At 40.9% G+C, this 22,049-nt stretch overlaps 1 protein-coding gene across 4 annotated transcripts in view; it reads right to left on the reverse strand.

Annotated features, from left to right (window-relative positions):
* The window catches only part of WDR75 (WD repeat domain 75), a 1,043,598-nt gene that overhangs the window by 345,752 nt on the left and 675,797 nt on the right, over nt 1–22,049 (reverse strand). For all 4 annotated transcript variants that reach the window (XM_063934110.1, XM_063934109.1, XM_063934108.1 and 1 more), the window contains one exon: nt 3,773–3,867. In XM_063934110.1, coding sequence (XP_063790180.1) covers nt 3,773–3,867 — 95 coding nt within the window. The remainder of the gene's footprint in view (nt 1–3,772; nt 3,868–22,049) is intronic.

Here is a 22,049-nt window from a genome sequence, read left to right on the forward strand (position 1 = left end):
CGGCAAAACAGAAATTTACAGATTTTAAAAAAAGAAGAAAAAATAGCTTTTGTGTTCTTACCTTACGGATCCCTCCAGCATCCCTTCAAACCATGCAGGGCAGACGCTTATCTAATCAGCACTTATTATATATCCCCTGACCAAGAGAAGGTTCACAGGGGATACTCTGCCCTTTTCTGATAAAGTCTGCGAAAACTCTGCTAGGCTGCGGGTATGAGAAGGAACCGGACGAGCCTTCAATTGATGTCGGTATTATCTTAGATCGCAAAGCTATACCCCTTTGTACACTATTACCGTTGAGCCGCTATGGCCGCTAGACCACGTGCACGTGCTACGCACTTTGTACGCTATTTGCGTACAGAGTTCTGCATGTGGTACGCACTTGGCGTACGCACGCTGCGCTGAGTGTACGGAGTACACACAGCGAGTGCACACACAATGTATAACCTTTAAACCTTGTTAATGATACAATGTAATAACATGCTTACACTTTAAACCCTTAACAGTAAAGTACTGTAATTATGTTATACCTTTAAACCTTAAGTAGCGCTGGCGATACAAAGTATCCGCAGTGCGTACACCTTAACAATGCTTATACACCTTATACAGATAAATCTACTTTAAAGCCCATGCAGGAAAGTGAAAACACAACACAGTTTGTAGTTGAAACCACAGGGTTCTAAGGCCACCGTGGATTGATTCCAAAAGATAAAAACAATACAATTTACACACTACAGGCTAACAAGTAAATCTAAACAGAATAATGGCTACAGAGAATGTACGTACGTGAGAATATTCGCAAGCGCAACCCGAACTCGGTCCTCCGCTGGTCATACAGATAGCGTTTAGAGTCTTCTGATCGGCCAGGCAACAATGGTCCTTTTATACACAACATGCATACACAATACAATGGTCACTGTAATCTCATTGTTCATTGGACACAGAGATATGTCTCCACATTACAGTAAAGGTCATAGGTGGATTTGAAAAGGTGGGCAATGTCTCTCCCAACTGCTCTTGTGGGTGGTATCCTCTGGATTCCCGCCGCATATGTAATTTACAGTAAATACAGTTAATGTTCATAATCTACTTTTGCACATAACTATATGCAGGAACAAGCAATCTTTCTCTAACTAACACCGGAATGTTACCCTTAAAATACCCTACAGCTGGATACTAGACATCACCTTCCAACCTTGATCTGACCCTTCCTATAGTGCAAAGGTGAATACCTCTGTCCAGGAACTGTTTAAACTAATGATACTCACTGACATGGTCTAGGGGAACTATATCTACAAAATGCATTATTTGGGTTAAATATGTAATGTTCTATTAACACGCTACACGCTCACAAACCCTACCGTAAATGGCCATACCACGCGCCAAGGAGCATGGCCGTGAAAGCTTTGTTACGCAAAGTGCGGATATGCGCACGCACGGCAGTGCGAGTGCACGCGCAGCGGGCATGTGCATGGGGTTAGTACAAGGCATATGTATCATGATATTTTTCGACTTTTACAATGCTGTAGGGATAGGTAAGGTCAAGCTTCTTACTAAACGTGTCACCTGAGAATCTACTGTCGGGGGAGTTTCCCACTTAGGGCGTCATTCCGAGTTGTTCGCTCATTGACGTTTTTCGCACGGAGCGATTAGGTGGAAAATGCGCATGTGCATGGTACGCAGTGCACATGCGTTCAATAATTTAACATAAAACTTTGGAGATTTGCACAAGCTCGAGCGTCATTTTTTCATCGCTCGAGTGATCGTAGTGCGAATGACAGGAAGTGGGTGTTTCTGGGCGGAAACTGTCCGTTTTCTGGGAGTGTGCTAAAAAACGCAGGCGTGCCAGGTAAAAACGCAGGTGTGGCTGGAGAAACGGGGGAGTGGCTGGCCGAACGCAGGGCGCATTTGTGACGTCAAACCAGGAACTAATCGGACTGACGTGATCGCAATCTAGGCGTAGGTCTGGAGCTACTCAGATACTGCAAGGAATTATTTAGTAGCAGTTCTGCTAACCTTTAGTTCGCTATTCTGCTAAACTAAGATACACTCCCAGAGGGCCGTGGCCTAGCGTTTGCAATGCTGCTAAAAGCAGCTAGCGAGCGAACAACTCGGAATGACCACCTTAGTACAATCAGCTGCTGGAAGAGGATGAAAGTAACTTAGCTTTTTGGGAACATGGAACTTTTTGGTAGGTAACTTCCATGCTTCACCCATGAGCTCAGTGATCTGAGTGGGATAATTCTGCCACCACTACATATTGGAGTTTACAAAGACGGTATTTTGCTATAGACGCTGGTTCCTCGTTCTCTAACTGAAGAGTGAAGTTAACTGCCATCACTAAAGCAGCAACATTGAATTTAGATTAAAGGTCTTCCTCCACTGAGGGGGAATCCGCAAAGACCTGCATTGTCTGCCTCACCGGAAGATTCCTCAGAATTTTAAAGTGGAGAAGACTGAGTATGGCATAGCATGCTTAGCAGTAGCAGAGTCTCTGGCCCTACAAAATATGGTGTAAGGCAGCAGAAGAGGAAGATAGACTCTGCATTGAGGCAGAGAACACGTCTGTCTGTCTAAGGAGGACAGACAGACGTGACCAGTATAGCCTGTTGTGGTAACTGGTCTGGCAATCCCATAGGGGGAGCTTGTGTCGAGGCTGTATTGTGGTCCGCTATTTTTGCAAGCATTTGAGACAAGGAAACCCAAGGGATTTCCTGTGCTGGTGTTAGGAGGGCTGACAGGCAGGTTAGTGAATAACAAGAGGAACAGAGAGCATCTTGTACCACATCTTGTGGAGTTAAACCTGCTTAACAGGATCTGGAGGAAATTAGTGAAGGAGCCACAGTCTGCTTAATTCCCTTGCCTTTGCTAGACATAGCTGCAGGAAGAGTTTAACACACAATATGGCAACGAGCAGTGTATAACACAAAACAGTACGTGACAAAATGTCCCCACCAGTACAGTGAAATGTGGAGCATAGAGAACCCTGTACACACCAGGTACTGTAGCACTAAAGTGAGAAATAATGAAAGCTATATATATTAAAGAAAGGAGAGCTAGCATCACATACAATACAAAAATTACAATTTAACTGCAATGGACACTAAATTCAACTACTCTGCCGCAGTGGCTGGTAGACAATAGCACTGTATGGGAGCGGAGGTATGGACTGCCAAGATTATGGGGGTCCTGCAAGTGGGAGCCCACCTTACTTGTCCCTCATGCTTAGATTGTAGTCTCATAGTGACCTTGCCGAAAGTTTCCCACAGTGACTGGAGTCGCGGCGCTAGCGTACAGAGGACTGCAGAGTGCTGCTTGTTCATGTGAAAAAAATAAATAAAATCTAAAAATTAAAGCTAGGGCTGCTGAAAAGCAGCCCCACTGTTAAAATGGTGACCTGCTCTTGCTCACCCGAAACTAAAACTGGGGAGCCTGAGCTGTGGGCAGTGTATGAGGGAGAAGAACCAGTGCATCTCGGGAGCTTAAAAGATTAACTGTTCGGTGCCTGATCCTGGTCTCCACCATCATACCCCCAAGGTCATCCCTGTAGATGTCTATGGACCCTGAAGAAGAAATATCCTTTTTGTCCTCTAAATAAAAAATCCCAGTTCCACAATGGTTTTAGCTAAGACTTAACAAAATTTTAGCATAAATTTTTATCATGTCAACTTCACAGCCATATTGTGTTTAATGATTACATGCAGTAACAAGCAGTTCTGTATAGATGAGTTTGTGTAAGTAAAGTAAAATAAAGTAAAAAATAAACACATACATGCACAAGTGATTAGGTCCCAGCAACAAATGTATCCATTGTCAGTTGATGCAAGAAAATATTTGGAGGAACTCATTTTTCCAAAGCATATACTCCTACAGAAAGAAAAAAAGGGTTTGACACCATGATTACATTTGTAGTGGTAGAGTATTACGGTTTTAAATAACATACAAAAAAACCTTGTATCCAGGGTACTTCTTTGCCCCAGAGAATTAAGTGCCACCACAAAACCTTAGAATCAAAGCTGTATATTTACGAATGTCAGATTTTTTTTTCTTTCAAATTTAAGGTAAATGTAAATCGACGGAAATCAAATTAAATCAACATTCCTTTTCACTGTTCATTTACTAAAATTCTATTTTGAATTCAATTTAAAAATGTAATTTGATGTGTGTGAATTTTGACTAGTGGTTTCTTTTTCGGTTTTGGATATCCATTTCAAAATCAAACAAAATCAAATGAAATAGAACAAAAACTTCCTTATGTACACTAAGTAGACAAAATTGATTGCACACCACTGCGCAATCGAAATGGCGTGCTCCTGCAGCAGACATGTTTGAGAAAACATAAAACAGGTAGAGGGGCACTGATTTGATCGTTTGCGAACAAAATGGCTTGCCAAAGACAGATCAGAGTTTGAGAAGTGGATCATTGTTGGCTGCTCTATCGAAGGTATGAATGTGAGAATCATTGCAGATGTAAATTTAGTTCCTAAATCCACTGTGTTGTTTGTCATTAATGCAACAGTCATTATAGGAATGCACCTCATCCTGAAAGACCCCCAAAACTGCAACGCAGGGACAGAAGAGTGTTAATCAAGGAGCTGTGAAAGAATAGGGGGTGATCCCATGCGTACCACTGCTAATGTGGTTTTGACAAGAACACTTCGTAGGGAGGCCCATGTACCTCAATATAATGGGCGAGGAGCTGCTCATAAAGCTTTAAATCACAGAGGAATACAGCCCATCACTTACAATGGTATAAAGAGCACAAAAAATGGACAGTTAAACAATGGAGGTGTTATGGAGTGACAAAGCACAGTAAGTACTTCTCAGATCAGATTGAAGTGTTTGGAGATCAGCAGGATAAGAATATCTGATGCCAATGTGTGCAGCACCTACAACAAAGTATGGGGGTGGCAATGTTATGCTGTGGGGTTGTTTTAGCTGGTTTGGCATGGGTCCACTAGTTGTAATGCATGGTCACTTTACCATTAAATATAGAGATATTCTTAATAACTTTGTGCTCCCTACATTGTAGCAGATCAACGGAAACAACAAATGTTTTCATCAAGACAACAATGCCACCTGTCATGTTTCCAAGGTGACAATGGACTTGAGTACAGCAAAGTCGGTAACTTGGATGGACTGGCCAGCTTAAAGTCCAGATCTTAACCCCATTGAGAACCTCTGGGACAAATTGGAGCGAAACGTGCGCTCTAGGCTAACTTGACCTTCTTCAGTGTCAGTTGGTGACTGTACTTAAAGTGGAATGGCAAGACATACTACTGTTGTCCAGGAACTTGTAGACAGTTTAACAAGAACGGTGTATGCAGTAATCACTGCAAGTGGTGGACCTGCAAAGTACTAACATCAATAACATTTTGTTGATCTACTTCCTATCAGTGTCCAGTCACTTTTGTCAACAAAGTGTATTTCTATTGGAAAAAACAGATCACATTCAAGAAGCTGCTGTGGTTCCTCTAATTCTGGTTTGCGTACATCTCTGATGGTGTGGTGCCTGTGCTTGCAATGGACCCATTCTCTGCATGTGCAGAATTGGTTTGCGTCGCTGCACAAGGTGCCCCCTAAGCCGAAGCCCATCACTGTATGGAGGTGGGGAATCCAAAGACGCAGGAGTGATGGGCACTTTGTTCATCTCTGAATGACGCCTAATTCCTACAGCCACAGAAAACCAAATGTTTGGGTCCCTTTTATAAGAGATGTGTGCAAGTACTTAAATGTTTTATTTATTTGAAAATTTATGTTTAAAAAAATCATGTAATTTGGACCTGTCACATAGTACCTTTACAGTATTATATATCTTGATTCATTAATGGATGCTATGGCGACTGTACTTGCGATTGTACACATTGAGGATATGCAAAATTATTTAAAATCCAACAGCCCTGAAAAGTACAGAGACGCCCAGTAGAGCAATCGCAAATGCACTGAACTGCATAATCATTCCCAGCACAAAAGCATATCCAAAAATAATCAATTGGATTAAATCAGTGGTTATGCAGCATGGCAGCCGGGTATGCAGAAGAGAAACCAGAGGCATGGTGCTTGAGTACAGATTTGCAGGCACACCCAGCAAAACGCCTCCAGAAACTTCCATGACATGCCTGCTTTTTTTACCATCACTCCCCCGTCAACACCCACAAATAGTGCCCGTCAATCACTCTGTGTAAGAATCACTCTACCTAAAGGTAAGCATCGCAAGCGGCAATGCTATTAGACATTGGTGCATATGCATTATGACACATATGCATGCACAATTTATCAAATAATTGCTCAATTGCAAAAACATTATCATAGCATGTGTCATCTCTACGTTTATAGGCATCATAATGAAAGATTATGGAATAGAGGATTTTTAAAAGCTAACATCACCTGTCTCCTATTCGCCTATCATTTGGAGGATTTATACATCAGTTTTGCGTTCGATTTTCATATTGAATACTACTATATTCGGTGATTCCATATTTGCCTATGTAAAAGTACTGATGTTTTGATGATATTCGGTTTTGAATGGGATTTGATTTTGCCATAAATCTCCACATTGCAAAATCAAATACAAAATCACCAATAACATAAAATCAAACATTAATAAATATAACACAAAGATTACATCTCCCCATCGCATCCCTAGACTCTGAGGCCGGAATCGGCTCCCTACACTTACTATCTCTGGGATAAGTGGTCTATCCTCAACTCACTGCATAGATTGCAGTGGTAAATATGCACTTTAGGTCCTGCTCTCCAGTGAAAGGCTCTGAACTACCTACTTGCTCCATGAGCCCCTGAGGATCTACTCTCCTTACCTGCACTTTATTTGAGACTGCAAATCAGGAGTCTCTCGGGAGAATTTAAATTAGCAGAGATACCCCATTTTCACTTTTTGCCTGGTATTCAATTATATCTGCCACTTCCACACCCATTCTGTTTCTGCTGACAGGTGTGGTATCATCATTTCAGCTCACTACCCCCCAGGGGTATTGAGGCGCCCTCTTTATGCAGCTAAACCTAATTACTATGGGTGCGATATGCGCGATAACGGGGGTTACCTTAGAAAGGAGCTTGGCTGTGATATATCATTGAATACCGCTTTTTATGTCAAGTGGTTATTGCCCAAATCAATTGCAGGTGAAGTTAAACACATGATAATTCTCCATTAGAGTCCTCCCCACTACCACCACCCCCACCAACTGAGAAGGTGAAAATTTGGGGAAAAATAATAGTTATGGTAGACTTACCATTGTTAACTCCCTTTTTGTGAAGTACATAAGTTCCACAGGGAAACATTGGGGTCCAGGCACCAACAGATTAAAGTTTTAACTGTCGCAGGATGCAATGGGGCCCTCCTCTATAACCCCGCCTCTAGGCACTGTTAGCTAAGCATTGTTAACCAGTCCAATGCAGTAAGCAGGCAAGAGAGAAGGAGGATGTTAGCCACACAAGAACACATTCTCACAAAAGGAGAAAGTAACCAGAGGCCATTGCCATACAAACCCAAAGAAGCCAGGTGTGTCATGGTGGGCGCCCTTTGGAACCTATGTACTTTGCAGAAAGAGTTGACAATGGTAAGTCCACTATAATTCTTACTTCCTGAAGCAGGGTACATATGTTTCCACAGGGAAACATCAGGAATATCCTAAAGCAGTACCTCAAGGTAGGGGATGCGCCTGAGCGGATATGAGAATCTGGCGTCCAAAGGAAGCATCCTGGGATGTGAAGGTATCAAAAGGCATAGATCCTAAGAAACGTGTTCATCGAAGACCACGTAGCCGCCTTGCACAATTGTTCGGATGACACCCCACAGGGCGCCGCCCAAGAAGGTTTAACAGACAGAGTACAATGAGCATTAATCGTAGCCGGAACTGGAAGCCATGCTTGAGTATAACCATTTGCAATCACCATTCCAATCTACCAGGCCAGCCACACTTACTGACGGAAATACGAAGATCATAAAAATCAGAACGTCTTATGGAGGCAATACGGTCCACAAAGACACAGACCCCGAACCACACCCAAAGACAGTTCTTTAGCCGACAAGTTTCAAGACATAAAGGCCGGGACCACAATCTCTTGGTTGAGGTGAAAAGATGAAACCAACTTAGGTAGATAACCAGGCCTAATATGTAACAAAAATTATGAAAAGTGATGGTATTATATGACTAAAAATAGTAAAGCTTTTATTTAAAAAACAGTTTCCAGATATATATACAGGTAATGTGTGTTCTAGACCACAGGTTCTCAAACTCGGTCCTCAGGACCCCACACAGTGCATGTTTTGCAGGTCTCCTCACAGAATCACAAGTGAAATAATTAGCTCCACCTGTGGACCTTTTAAAATGTGTCAGTGAGTAATTAATACACCTGTGCACCTGCTGGGTTACCTGCAAAACATGCACTGTGTGGGGTCCTGAGGACAGAGTTTGAGAACCATTGTTCTAGACTCCTTATAGGCTCTCCATTCAATCCTCCTCTCTGCCGTGTATTATGCTCATCTGGACGAAAATAGGATTCCTCCCTCTATGCCCCTCCTAACAGACTCAGTATAGAAACTGTGCCCGAGGAGACAGAACTATCTTGAGAGAAGGATTCAGAAAAAAATAGTGGTGAGATTTGAACCAGCACACATACAAACAAGAAGAAAAACCATGTTAACACAACATGAAGAACAGCAACAGCTGATCCAAAAATAATACTTAACCAAATAACCCTGCAGGAAACATGAAGCACTGGGCGGGGGCGCCCAGTATCTTCTACAGTCTACGAGAAAAGGATTTACCGGTAGGTAATTAAAATCATATTTTCTCTTACATCCTTGAGGATACTGGGGTCCACATTAGTACCATGGGGATGTACCAAAGCTCCCAAACCAGGTGGGAGAGTGCTGAGGTTCTTGCAAAACTGATTGACCAAACAGAAGGTCATCAGAGGCCAAGGTATCGAACTTGTAGAACTTGCAAACGTGTTCAAACTAGACCAAGTAGCTGCTTGGCAGAGCTGTAAATCCAATACACCCCGGGCAGCCGCACAGGAAGAACCCACCGAGTAGAGTGGACATGAACTGCTTAAGGAACCGGCAAAGCTGTCGCAGAGTAAGCGTGCTGGATAGTCAGCGTGATCCAGCGAGCAATAGATTGCTTAGAAGCAGGACACACAATTTTCTTGGGATCCTAGAGCACAAACAGCAAGTCCGATTTTCTGTGACGAGCTGTCCGTTTGACATAGATTCTCAAAGTCCTCACAGCATCCAGGGACTTTGAAGCAGAAGAGGTGTCAGTAAGCACCAGAACCACAATAGGTTGGTTGATGTGAAACGCAGACACCACCTTTGGAAGAAATTGCTGACGAGTTCTGAGTTCAGCTCTATCCTCATGAAAAATCAAAGAGGTTCTTGTGAGACAAGGTCCCCGATTCCAAAACACGCCGTGACAAAGCCAAGGCCAATAGTGTGACGGTTTTCAATGTAAGAAACTTTATATCCACCTCCTTTAAAGGCTAAACCAGTCCGATTGCAGAAAATGCAACACCACATTAAGATCCCAAGGCACCGTGGGAGGCACAAACGGTGGTTGGATGTGCAGAACTCCTTTCAAGAAGGTCTGAACCTCAGGAAGGGACTCCAACGGTTTTTGGAAGAAAATGGACAAGGCCGAAATCTGGACCTTTATGGAGCCCGGACTCAGACCCACATCCATACAAGACTACAGAAATAGCAGAATACAACCCAGCTGAAATACTACCGCAGGAAATTTCCTGTTCTCACACCAAGAGACGTATTTTCTCCAAATCCCGTGGTAATGTTTAGACATTACCACTTTCCTGGTCTGGATCAAGGTAGGAATTTACCTTGTCCAGAATCCCTTTCCGCGCTAAAATTTGATGCTCAACCTCCATGCCGTCAAACGTAGTCGCAGTAAGTCTTGATAGATGAATGGTCCGTTGTATAAGATCCTCCCGAAGATGCAGAGGCAACAGGTCCTCCAGAAGTAGTTCCAGTAGATCTGTGTACCAAGCCACTCTTGGCCAATCCATAGCAATGAAAATTGCTTGAATACTTTCCCTTTTTATTCTTTTCAGAATTCTTGGATCAACAGAAGTGGTGGAAAGACATACAGTGGGGCAAAAAAGTATTTGGCCAGCTACCAATTGTGCAAGGTGACCCACTTACAAAGATGAGAGAGTTCTGTAATTTCCATCATAGGTACACTTCAACTGTGTGAGACAGAATCTGGAAAAAAAACAACACACAACAACCAGGAAATCACATTGTATGATTATTAAACAATTGAGTTGTATATTCTTGTGGAAAATAAATATTTGGACACCTACCAAGCAGCAAGATTTCTGGCTCTCACAGACCTGTTACTTCTTCTTTAAGAAGCTCTTCTATCCTCCACTCGTTACCTGTATAAATGGCACCTGTTTGAACTGGTTATCTGTATAAAAGACACCTGTCCACGCCTTCAGTCAGACTGCTACCTCTTCACCATGGCTAAGATCAGAGAGCTGTCTAAGGACACCAGGGACAAAATTGTAGAGCTGCACAAGGCTGGGATTAGCTACTCGACAATAGGCAAGCAGCTTGGTGAGAAGAGATCAACTGTTGGCACAATTATTAAAAAATGGAAGAAATGCAAGGTCACTGACAATCTCCCTCGACCTGGGGCCCCATGCAAGATCTCACCTCGTGCGGTATCTATGATCTTGAGAACGGCGAGGAATTAGCCCAGAACTACACGGGAGGACCTGGTCAATGACCTCAAGAGAGCTGGGACCACAGTCACAAAGGTTACCATTAGTAACACACTACGTTGTCATGGATTGAAATCCTGCAGTGCCCGATAGGTCCCCCTGCTTAAGCCAGCACATGTCCAGGCCCGACTAAAGTTTGCCAGTGACCATCTGGATGATCGAGAGGATTGGGAGAATGTAATGTGGTCAGATGAGAGCAAAATCAAACTTTTTGGTATAAGCTCCACTTGCCGTGTTTGTTGGGAGAAGAATGATGAATGGCATCCCAAGAACACCATACCCATTGTGAAGCATGGGGGTGGAAACATCATGTTTTGGGGATGCTTTTCTGCAAAGGGGACAAAGGAGCCATGTATCGTTAGGTTTTGGGAAAAAAAAAACTCCTTCCCTCAGTAAGAGCATTGAAGATGGAACGTGGCTGGGTTTTCCAGCATGACAATGACCCCAAACAAACCGCCCAGGCAGCTAAGGAGTGGCTTCGTAAGAAGCATTTCAAGGTCCTGGAGTGGCCTAGCCAGTCTCCAGACGTCTACCCAATAGAAAATCTGTGGAGGGAGTTGAAAGTCCGTGTTGCTCGGCGACAGCCCCAAGACATGACAGATCTAGAGAAGATCTGCATGGAAGAGTACGCAAAAATACCTGCTACAGTGTGTGCAAACCTGGTCAAGAACTACAGGAAACATTTGACCTCTGTAATTGCAAACCAGTTATATTGCAAAGTATTGAGTTAAACTTTTTGATTGTCCAAATATTTATTTTCCGCAAGAATATACAAATAAATTGTTTAAAAATAATACAATGTAATTTACTATTTTTTTTTCAGATTCTGTCTCTCACATTTGAAGTTTACCTATGATGAAAATCACAGACCTCTCTCATCATTTTAAGTGGGTTAACTTGCACAATTGGTGGCTGTCCAAATACTTTTACGCCACACTGTACACCATCTGTTAGACCCACAGAGTCACCAGAGCATCCACAGTCACCGCATGTGGGTCCCTTGACCTGGAGCAATACCGCTGGAGCTTCTTGTTGAGACGAGAGGCCATCATGTCGATCTGTGGAATTCCCCTCTGACGTGTCAAGCAGCCAAACACATCTGGGTGAAGGCCCAACTCAAGTTGGGGTGGGGAAACAAACAAGGAGAAGTCTGTACTGTTGACGCACTAGAGACAGAGATGAATATATACTAAAAAGTAACCTTTATTAGATATGTATTAAAATGAGATATACATTTATATGTTTTATCCCAAACTCGCAGTGAAACATAAGGTTTAAAATCACAAAACAAACATATAAGTGAATAAAGAAAATAAAGAAATGTGAATGAAAGATTAAAAGGCGTGTCCACGTGTGATTCTTTATTATGCCACCGTCGTAGAATTATCCTGTGTATAGCCAGGTAGTTGATGTAAACAATTCTGTAATGTGGTATTATTAATGACACAGTTATGAAACTGACCGATTACTGATGTAAGTAATTCTATAGTATGGTATTATTAGTGACACAGTTATGAAACCAATCAATCAATCAATCATCAGGGATCATTATATCTCTATATCCCTCAAAGCCACATTCCCGATTATATTTCCATAGATGGGTAGATTCAATATATATAATGTAATGAATAGTTCTCCAAGATTGAGAATTTTATGTTTATTGTATCCCAAAATGGGAAAATTGCTCCAATCCAATTATAGGGTCTATTTATTCGATAGAGTATTTGTAAGTAAGATTGCTGTAAAAAATGGCAATTCAAATGGTCAAATACAGTCCTCTTCCTTTGCAATACCGGTCCGACCCCTTTCCGTCTGATTTCGATAGGATCGATGTTGCTTTCCCTAGAGATATAGCAATCTCAAATCTACTGGGAAGCATATGTGATCACTAAGACAACTTGCTTTGTCTAATTTTGTGTCTGCTATTATTAACAGGTAGAGTCGCTTATAGGAATATAGCAATTCCAATTATCTTATATAGCACTCTTCCTTTATATTAGTATAAACAGTGCTGCTTTCTTAAGAGGTATGGCAACCTCCAATATCTTAAAAAGCAAACAGTATAATACGTCCTACCTCATGTCAGTTAATACTGACGGCTACTATACTTGAGATTTTATAAGACTCTCACTGCACTGTTAATAATAGCAGACACAAAATTAGACAAAGCAAGTTGTCTTAGTGATCACATATGCTTCCCAGTAGATTTGAGATTGCTATATCTCTAGGGAAAGCAACATCGATCCTATCGAAATCAGACGGAAAGGGGTCGGACCGGTATTGCAAAGGAAGAGGACTGTATTTGACCATTTGAATTGCCATTTTTTACAGCAATCTTACTTACAAATACTCTATCGAATAAATAGACCCTATAATTGGATTGGAGCAATTTTCCCATTTTGGGATACAATAAACATAAAATTCTCAATCTTGGAGAACTATTCATTACATTATATATATTGAATCTACCCATCTATGGAAATATAATCGGGAATGTGGCTTTGAGGGATATAGAGATATAATGATCCCTGATGATTGATTGATTGGTTTCATAACTGTGTCACTAATAATACCATACTATAGAATTACTTACATCAGTAATCGGTCAGTTTCATAACTGTGTCATTAATAATACCACATTACAGAATTGTTTACATCAACTACCTGGCTATACACAGGATAATTCTACGACGGTGGCATAATAAAGAATCACACGTGGACACGCCTTTTAATCTTTCATTCACATTTCTTTATTTTCTTTATTCACTTATATGTTTGTTTTGTGATTTTAAACCTTATGTTTCACTGCGAGTTTGGGATAAAACATATAAATGTATATCTCATTTTAATACATATCTAATAAAGGTTACTTTTTAGTATATATTCATCTCTGTCTCTAGTGCGTCAACAGTACAGACTTCTCCTTGTTTGTTTCCCCACCCCAACTTTAGCTTACAATCACTGTAGTTGACTGCACCCCCTCCTATATAGAATATACTTTTTGTTATTAGGAAGAAGGGGTTTGTTGCCAAGTGGGTGTATGGTGACGAAAAACATATACCCACAATATATTAGTATAACATTGAGTGTGCAGATACTATATCTGTGTGTGAAGGGCCAACTCTCCTGAGTGGTAGTCGTGTCTGCTGAGGAAGTCTGCTTCCAATCAACAAGGATGAACCTTTGAAAAAAAACCTGGGAGTAGGTGGAATGGAAGGGCCTTAAACTGAAAATGTAGGTCTCTCATTGTTTAAACTGAAAATGTAGGTCTCTCATTGATAATGACCTTTCCATATGGGAACATGAAGTTGCGTGTCCTTTATAACGATATTTGGTAGCAATTCCCCACCATAACCAAGCGCAGAGACTTCATCTTGAATTTTGCAAGAGGCAGGGGATTTTGTTGCATCAAATTCAGGAACAGACAGGAGGACTTCCAGTAAGAAGTTTGAGTAAACCCCTAGCTCTTGCTGACAGAAAGGCACCTAAACAAAAACTCAGGCATTTGAAAGATATTGTGCCATCCGTCTGAATGGATCTTGGAGAAGAGGCATAGCAAAAAATCTCCTAGTCATTGGACCTGCCAAGTCATCTACGATGTATGCCCTGGACACAATGCCGCTCGCCCAGAAGTCTGGAAATGGCCAGATGGAATACCACCTGAAACCTGAGCAAGTGGGCCCTGAGGATGGTATCACGCCCCTTGAACATCATGAAGTCTGTTTCTCTGCCTGCTTGAGGCTGGGTTGGCAACAATGTGTTGAGCCATGGTCATTGCAGTCTTACATGCTAGAGTAACTGGATATACCTCTGAATGACTGAGACCTGCCCAACAATGAAAGGAACATAATCGTAGTAAGTTTAGGACCAAAGAGAAATTCCCCTTCAATGAATACCGTCAATGGAAAGGGATTCTACAAAGTTTACATAAACATTGGCCTGTACTTCAAACTGATACAGATTTGGCAACAGTGTTGCCCATAAAACCCCAAGCAAGCTGGAGAAGATCCAAAAGTATCAAAGATCGACTGGTACACAGTCATCTTACTAAATTCCCAGACAAAAAGGTGAAGTCTACAGGCTCCTCACCCTGTGGTAATTGCAAAGCCTGTGCCCACATGGTTTCCACCGACCACTTTTTTGACAAATTTGGTAAAAAGTGGGTAATTTCTCCCAAAATTACGTGTACAACTATAGGAACTGTCTACCATCTCGAATGCCCGTGTCACAGGAAATATATAGGGAAAACCATTAGACCATTAAAGGTCAGAATTTTAGAACACATTGGAAGCATACGTAATGTCAAGAAAGATGCCTCTAATTTCAAAACCCTACAACCCTGTTGCAAGACATTTTTTAGACCACCATAACAGTGACCCATCGGGTCTTAAGGCCTTTGGTATAAGGCACATACAATTGGGGATACGTGGTGGCAATTTGGATCAAGAGTTACTCCAATTTGAAACCAAAATGATCTTCCTCCTTGATAGCCTATACCCCAATGGATTGAACGAATCTAACAGCTATACGCCTTTTTTAGTATAAATTGATCTTGAGATCTGGATTTAGTCTAATAGACTTAAATTAATGGTGACATCATCCATCTACCATTCCTACCTCGAAACTAGCTTTATCTTAGAGATATTACTATCTAAATTACTACTCTTAATTTACTTAATTTCTATTCACATATTACTCTTAATGCAGAACTCACATAAAAATAATACATATCCCATTTATCATATAGGTATATTTTATGTTGGATAAGATTTAATCACCCCCTCCCTTCCCTTTCCCCTGTCACCCATACGTCTTTTTGTTTGTACACTTTAATTGATGATATATGGCACCTTTTATCATTCATTATAATGTCTTCTCTTTTTACACATTGGGGTCTTATAGCTTGCAATTTTCGTTTTCCATTCCCCTCATATTTCACATTTTTCTGCACACTTTATATTAGCATTAAGCTAATTGAGTCACCATGTCACTTTTTCAGCAATAATTATTTTCATTCACAGTCACTATTTACAAATACACATAATGTGGGAGTCATAATTAGTAAACCCACTCTTACACTTTGTGATAATATAGGACCACTAATACATATTATGTTAGGCTGGTCAACAATAATAATCACATAAAAAAATCATAAAAAATCATGCACATATAATCACTGAATTAATACTATTAATATATATTTTTTAATAATCATGATAACAAACTGATACAGGCTCAATAACCATGATAATAAATGGAGTGTCTGCTTAATAATAAAGATGAACATAGTCATCACAAGTGTATATATATTTATTAGTATAGACGACTATATCATCTACTTTGATAAGCTAGAATAGGAATGGAAAACCAACCTGGCAACTATGATAACATACATATAGTTTTAGTCCGTGTGGTCAAAGGACAAACACGCAGTATAACCATATTCATTCATCTTATGCCCTTCAGCATAGCTGTTATATGCTCATGTCAAATAATTAGGAAATAACAGAATTCATTCATAAATGATATACGTAATTACATCCGAGGACCTATATTATATACAGGTCACAGGGCTGATACAGACATCAGACATGTATGTCTGTAATTACACTATTGGTAAAAACGAGTGGCGAGTGTTATAAATGCGGTCTGTGTATAACCATTCTATAGAAACTAATTAATACAGTCACAGACACAATATAGTAGAAGCTAAGAGGCAGTATATCAAACTAACTCAGTGATTATGAATGTATTGTCAAAGTCAAAAATATTACATAGAGAGAACATACAAACCACACACATTTAAGTCGCTATACTTGCAAATATGCGCAGCGAGCACAGCAATATATGGAAACACACGCATTTGCTCGGACATGGCACGGAGATGGATTCGGCGCTTGTTTCATACAGTACATGGTTATAATAATATCAAGCACCAGACATCATGTTTGGTATTGAAGCAAGCAGAATGATGTGTGGGTTAGTTTGATGCTGGTTGTGAAGTTGTGGGACATTGCAGCGGATAGATATGATTATATGTATAAAAGCTGGGATCACTTTGTTAGAACAATGGATGATCAAGACAACCCTTTACTAAGTTTTCAGGGCTGAACCTGATCAGCATATACAAAGAGAATAGTGACTCAATCACAAAGCTAGAGAGACCCCTCCCCCAGGTACTGGTCAAACAGGAAGGTAGTCTTTCAGTGTTGTTGGTTGCCTCAGAGAGCAGATGTGATGTGGCTGCACTCAGAACAGAGGTCTCAGAAGCATGGCTGGATCATCGCCAGGCATCAAAGGCTAAGTACCATAATCTCAATATCTCATGGCTGATTGGCATAGAGTAGTTTTAAATGTGTGTTTTGTGGTGGGGTAGTTGTGGAATGATGGGTAAGCATAGAGTGGTTGGTTTGGAGAAACAAATGGCTTGGGGATGGTGAGGCTTGCGCAGCTGTGTGATTGTAACTTGTTTGTGCTGAATACTCTGTGAAGTCTGTGATAAAGTGGAACATTAGACAACCTGTAGCATAGCATTTGTGGTATTTGTTTGCCTATAGAGATTTAATAAGATGGTTCTAGGAAGTTGGATTGAAATTGTGAAAGGTGATTTAGATTGTTTGGAATTGTAAAATCAGAACATATGCATTGTTTTGAGGCTTGGACATTTTGGAATAAAATGGAGTCTTGTGTTTTCTGCTATGTGATTGTGGTGTAGTAGAGAGTGCCATGTGTTTGGACCTGCAAATCTAAAATGGCTGCTGCCGGGTATTTTCCCCTCCCCCTTTCAGCCATGTGGTGTAGTCTTTGGAATCAAGTGGAGTTTTCCCAAAATGGAGTCTAGCTTCTGCCCCATGCGGCATTGTAGGGACAATTGTGTTGCTGGGTGTTGTGTATATAGGGACAGGCAGCATGGGTAAGCTCAAGTACTTTCTAAACAAAGATTCTCAGCATTGACTGACTGCGCAGCGATTGTTCCTCACATGTGTAAGTGTTTCTCCGCAATCATATAAATCTTCTTGTTACTCTGAGCCAATCTCTCTCAATCTCTCTCTCTCTCCTTCTCTTTCTCTCTTATTTTCCCTTAAATAGTAATTGTATTGTATTGTATTTCCTGTGTAGTAATCTGGTTAGGTAGTCTATGTTATAGTGTAGTGCAGAGGTTCCCAAACTGTGTGCCGTGGCTCCCTGGGGTGCCTCAGGACACTTGCAGGGGTGCCCTGGGTTGGTGGTCCAGGACCTATTCAAATAATTCATGGTCAGTATAATAGGCAAAACCAGTGCTGGTGGCTGCCAGTCATAAAATATGTGGCCAAACAGGAGCCAATCTTGACTCTCACCACACAACTGACCCTAAGGATGACATATAAATGCAATCTACTTAATGTAATATTTCTTTCTAAATTTCTCAATAAGAAATTTTTGGCCTAGGGGTGCCGTGAATTTTTTTTTTATATTCTAGGGCGCCGTGATTCAAAACAGTTTGGAAACCACTGGTGTAGTGTATGACTTGTATTGTGTTTAATTCTTTTGCAAGTATATCATTCATAATATATATATTAGGCGTTGGACCCTGAGCACGGTATCTGTGTATTTCTTATAGTATTAAGTAATCTCAGAGCGTCAGTGACGCTCGAACAGCTTTAAAGGTAATAAGGTTATACTGTGTTGCATCTACACTCTCCCACTACACAGAGGTTTACAGTATAAGTACATTCCTTAAGGTATAGTTAAGGGAGTACCCTTGCGGTACTTTTTACGCCAATTGCGTACTGTGTTCTTTAACCTTTAACGTGTTTTTAATAGGACAAATATTATAGACATTGTCAGTATTAATACAGCTGACAGGGTCCCAATGACCGGTAATGTCCGAGAGCGCAACGCGACGAATAGACGTTGCCATGACAATCAAACAGTCCTATCATTGGCTCCCCGAGACATGTGACTAATGGAGCAATATCGCGATTGGCCGGGAGTCGCATGTGACCAAGCAACCACCGCTGATTGGATCATTAGGAGAGCTCAAATATCATGCCTGGAGAGGCATTCTGGTTCAGCCCTGACGAAGCTGTCAGAGTAACGGCGGAACACGCGTGTGGGCAGCGTGTCTCCACATGTTTCTATGTCCATGTTAGATTAAATGTTTAGTCAGCTCTATCCATCATTATGCTTAGTTAGATAGAATATCAGTATGAGATAGCAGGATAAATGATTATTGAATTTTGGAGAGTCACATCTCTGCTCAGCAGTCAATAATACTGTGAACTGACAAGCAATGCAGCATTAGTTGTCAGAGTCACTGAATGCATATAGGGAGCAGGAGGCATAGCCCTAAGTTACTAAAGGCACGCTGGGTGTTTATTTGTTAAAGTGATAGCATCACTGAGCATTCATGACATATTCAAGCAGATGCAACTGCAACTTTATTACCTAGCGTTTGTGATATAATTGAACAGATATAACTATAACAAATGGTGTCAAACAAATGCTTAAATCAGCTTAATACAATCACCATGTGCAGTGAATGCTACCATCATTATTAGGAGGCAGTGGATATACCAACATTGAATTATATAGAGGTACTTCTCTATTCATTATATATTAATATAGTGAATTAATAAGTAACACAGCATTGGCTGGAAAGAAATTCCTTTTGAGAACATATAAGGAATAAAAAGCACGGTCTCAAGCCAAGAAAGATACACAGTATCTCTATATGACAAATTTGGCAGTACCATCGAGCACGTGTGATACAATTGAGCAGATGTAACTGCAACAAATGTTTCCAATAAACTCTCCATGTCAGTTAAATAACACACAGTGATATATGTGATGTAATGTGGCAGTTATAAACACAATAATATCCTAACCTTGAAATCTAATTAAATCCTCTTTCAAATCGCTGCTATCTACTTATATTAAATAAAGGGTTTTTTCTTTCCTTTTAAATAAATATATGAGAAAGTTAATGGTGATGTACAATTTAGCAAGGTGCTGATACTCCTTAAAAATGAAGGTGTTTTCCTACTATGGATAATAACATTCTGAATACCTAATGTGTACAATTGACTGTCATGTATTTAATTATGATTTATACAGTCCTCAATAAATGAAGGTGCTTCCCTTCTAAGGACATAATGATATGAATATCTGACAGACTGTCATATATTTGATTTATTATAGACAACTGAGGGAGAGACATATCCTCATACAATATATTGGACACCACAATAATAATAATAATATAATAAAGGACCACCTTTTCAATAATATGTTTGGATGCTTGATGATGATGTACAGTCCAATAGCTTGATCATATATTAATGTGTAGAGAGGTGTCACTAATCCCTCATAATGAGGATATCTGCTCCTCTAGGGAAAATAATATTGTGAATACCTGACTACCACAACCGACTGTTACACATCTAATTACCATTGATATAAAGCATTTGGATATTAACGAACTACACTCTGCATAGGAAGTGTGAAAAGGTAGTGGATCCAATTAATTAAGAAGGTATCACCACCCCTTACAAATGAAGGTGTCTACCTCCAAGGGGCAACAATAGTGTGAATACCCGAACATCATAAGAGAGTGCCGTATACTATATTGATATGAACAACTGAGGAAGATATTCCTCCCCTCAGAGTGTATTACACATCAATAATAGATTCACAGCATCATCCTTATATTCTATATTATATCACATTTCTGATCTAATCAGATACAGCAACGAATAATTCATTATACCCAATTTGAAACCAAACAGCCTAGAATAAATTTACATTTAGGGTATCACTACAATGGACACCGATGCCTCCTTCATAAATTTGAGAAGGACTAAACACACGAACGAATACTGATCCAATTATGCAATAATAGACTCTATACACCTGGACATTAGAATAAAACACGTGGACACACATTTTAATCTTAAAATCACCTTTATTTTCATTTGCACTTTGTATGTTTTGTTTATGTCAACATTTTAACCTCTATGTTTCGCTTATACTCACGGTCATGTGTAAGTAATATACACCAGTTTTAAATAGATATCAATAAAAGTTAAATTTTATTAAAATATTGGTAGATGTGATAACCAGATCTAGTCTCCCTTATGTACACTGACAATACAGTTCTTTTCTTCTTCTTTCCTGCGTTCTAAGAACCGCCTGGTCAATGTGAAAAATCAAATGGGGGCCTTACAGGAAAAGTCACCCAAGACAAGACCCCTCTAGTTGAAGCGATTGCCAGCAAAAACAAACCCTTAAGGGAGAGCCACTTAAGGTCCGTAGACGCAAGAGGTTCAAACGGAGACTCTTGCAAGACCTCCAGAACCATCAAAAGATCCCATGGGGCCACAGGCTGAATTCGCAACACGCCTTGAGTGAATGTATGAACATAAGGTAGGGCAGCAACCTTTCTCTGAAACCAAACCGACAACGCAGAAATGTGAACCTTGAGGGAGGGCAGATGAAGGTCTAAGTACAGGCCCTGTTGCAGGAAGGCCAACAGTTTGGCCATGCTAAACTTGAAAACGTCATGATTGTGAGACGCACACCAAGTAAAGTAAGCATTTCAGACCCTATGGTAAATTCGAGCAGAAGCCGGCTTATGGGCCTTCAACATAGTTTGAACTACCGCCTCAGAAAAACTCTTGGCCCTTAGGACAGTAGTATCGAGAGCCATGCCGTCAAAGCCAGACGGGCCAAGTCCTGGCAAACACAAGAGCCTGAACCAGGAAATCTGGTCGTTGTGGAAGTAGAAGGGGACGATCCAGTGTCACCTGGACCACGCTGGAGCGACCAGAAGTAGGTTTCCTCCTTCTTGCTTGAACTTCCGTATTACTCTGGGCAGGAGTGACACCGGAGGGAACACATACGGCAGCCGATAGTTCCATGGGATTGACAGGGCATCCACGAACGCTGCTTTGAGGATCCCTTGTCCTTGCTCCTTAGACCAGAGCCTTGTGATTGTGTCGAGACACCATTAGGTCCACATCTGGAAGGCCCCACTTGTCCATAAGGAGTTGAAACACCTCTGGATGGAGGCTCCATTCTCTGGCTTGTACGTCCTGACGACTGAGAAAGTCCGTTTCCCAGTTTAGGACCACCGGAATGAACACTGCGGATATGGACGGCAGATGGCATTCTGCCCACTGAAGAATCCATGATACTTCTCTCATTGCCATGCAGCTTCGAGTGCCGCCTTGATGATTGATGTATGCCACCGTGGTGGCGTTGTCCGATTGTACTTGAACAGGTCTGTTATTTATTAGATGCAGGGCCAT

The sequence above is a fragment of the Pseudophryne corroboree genome, chromosome 7, assembly GCF_028390025.1.
Source record: "Pseudophryne corroboree isolate aPseCor3 chromosome 7, aPseCor3.hap2, whole genome shotgun sequence".
Classification (NCBI taxonomy): Eukaryota; Metazoa; Chordata; class Amphibia; order Anura; family Myobatrachidae; genus Pseudophryne; species Pseudophryne corroboree.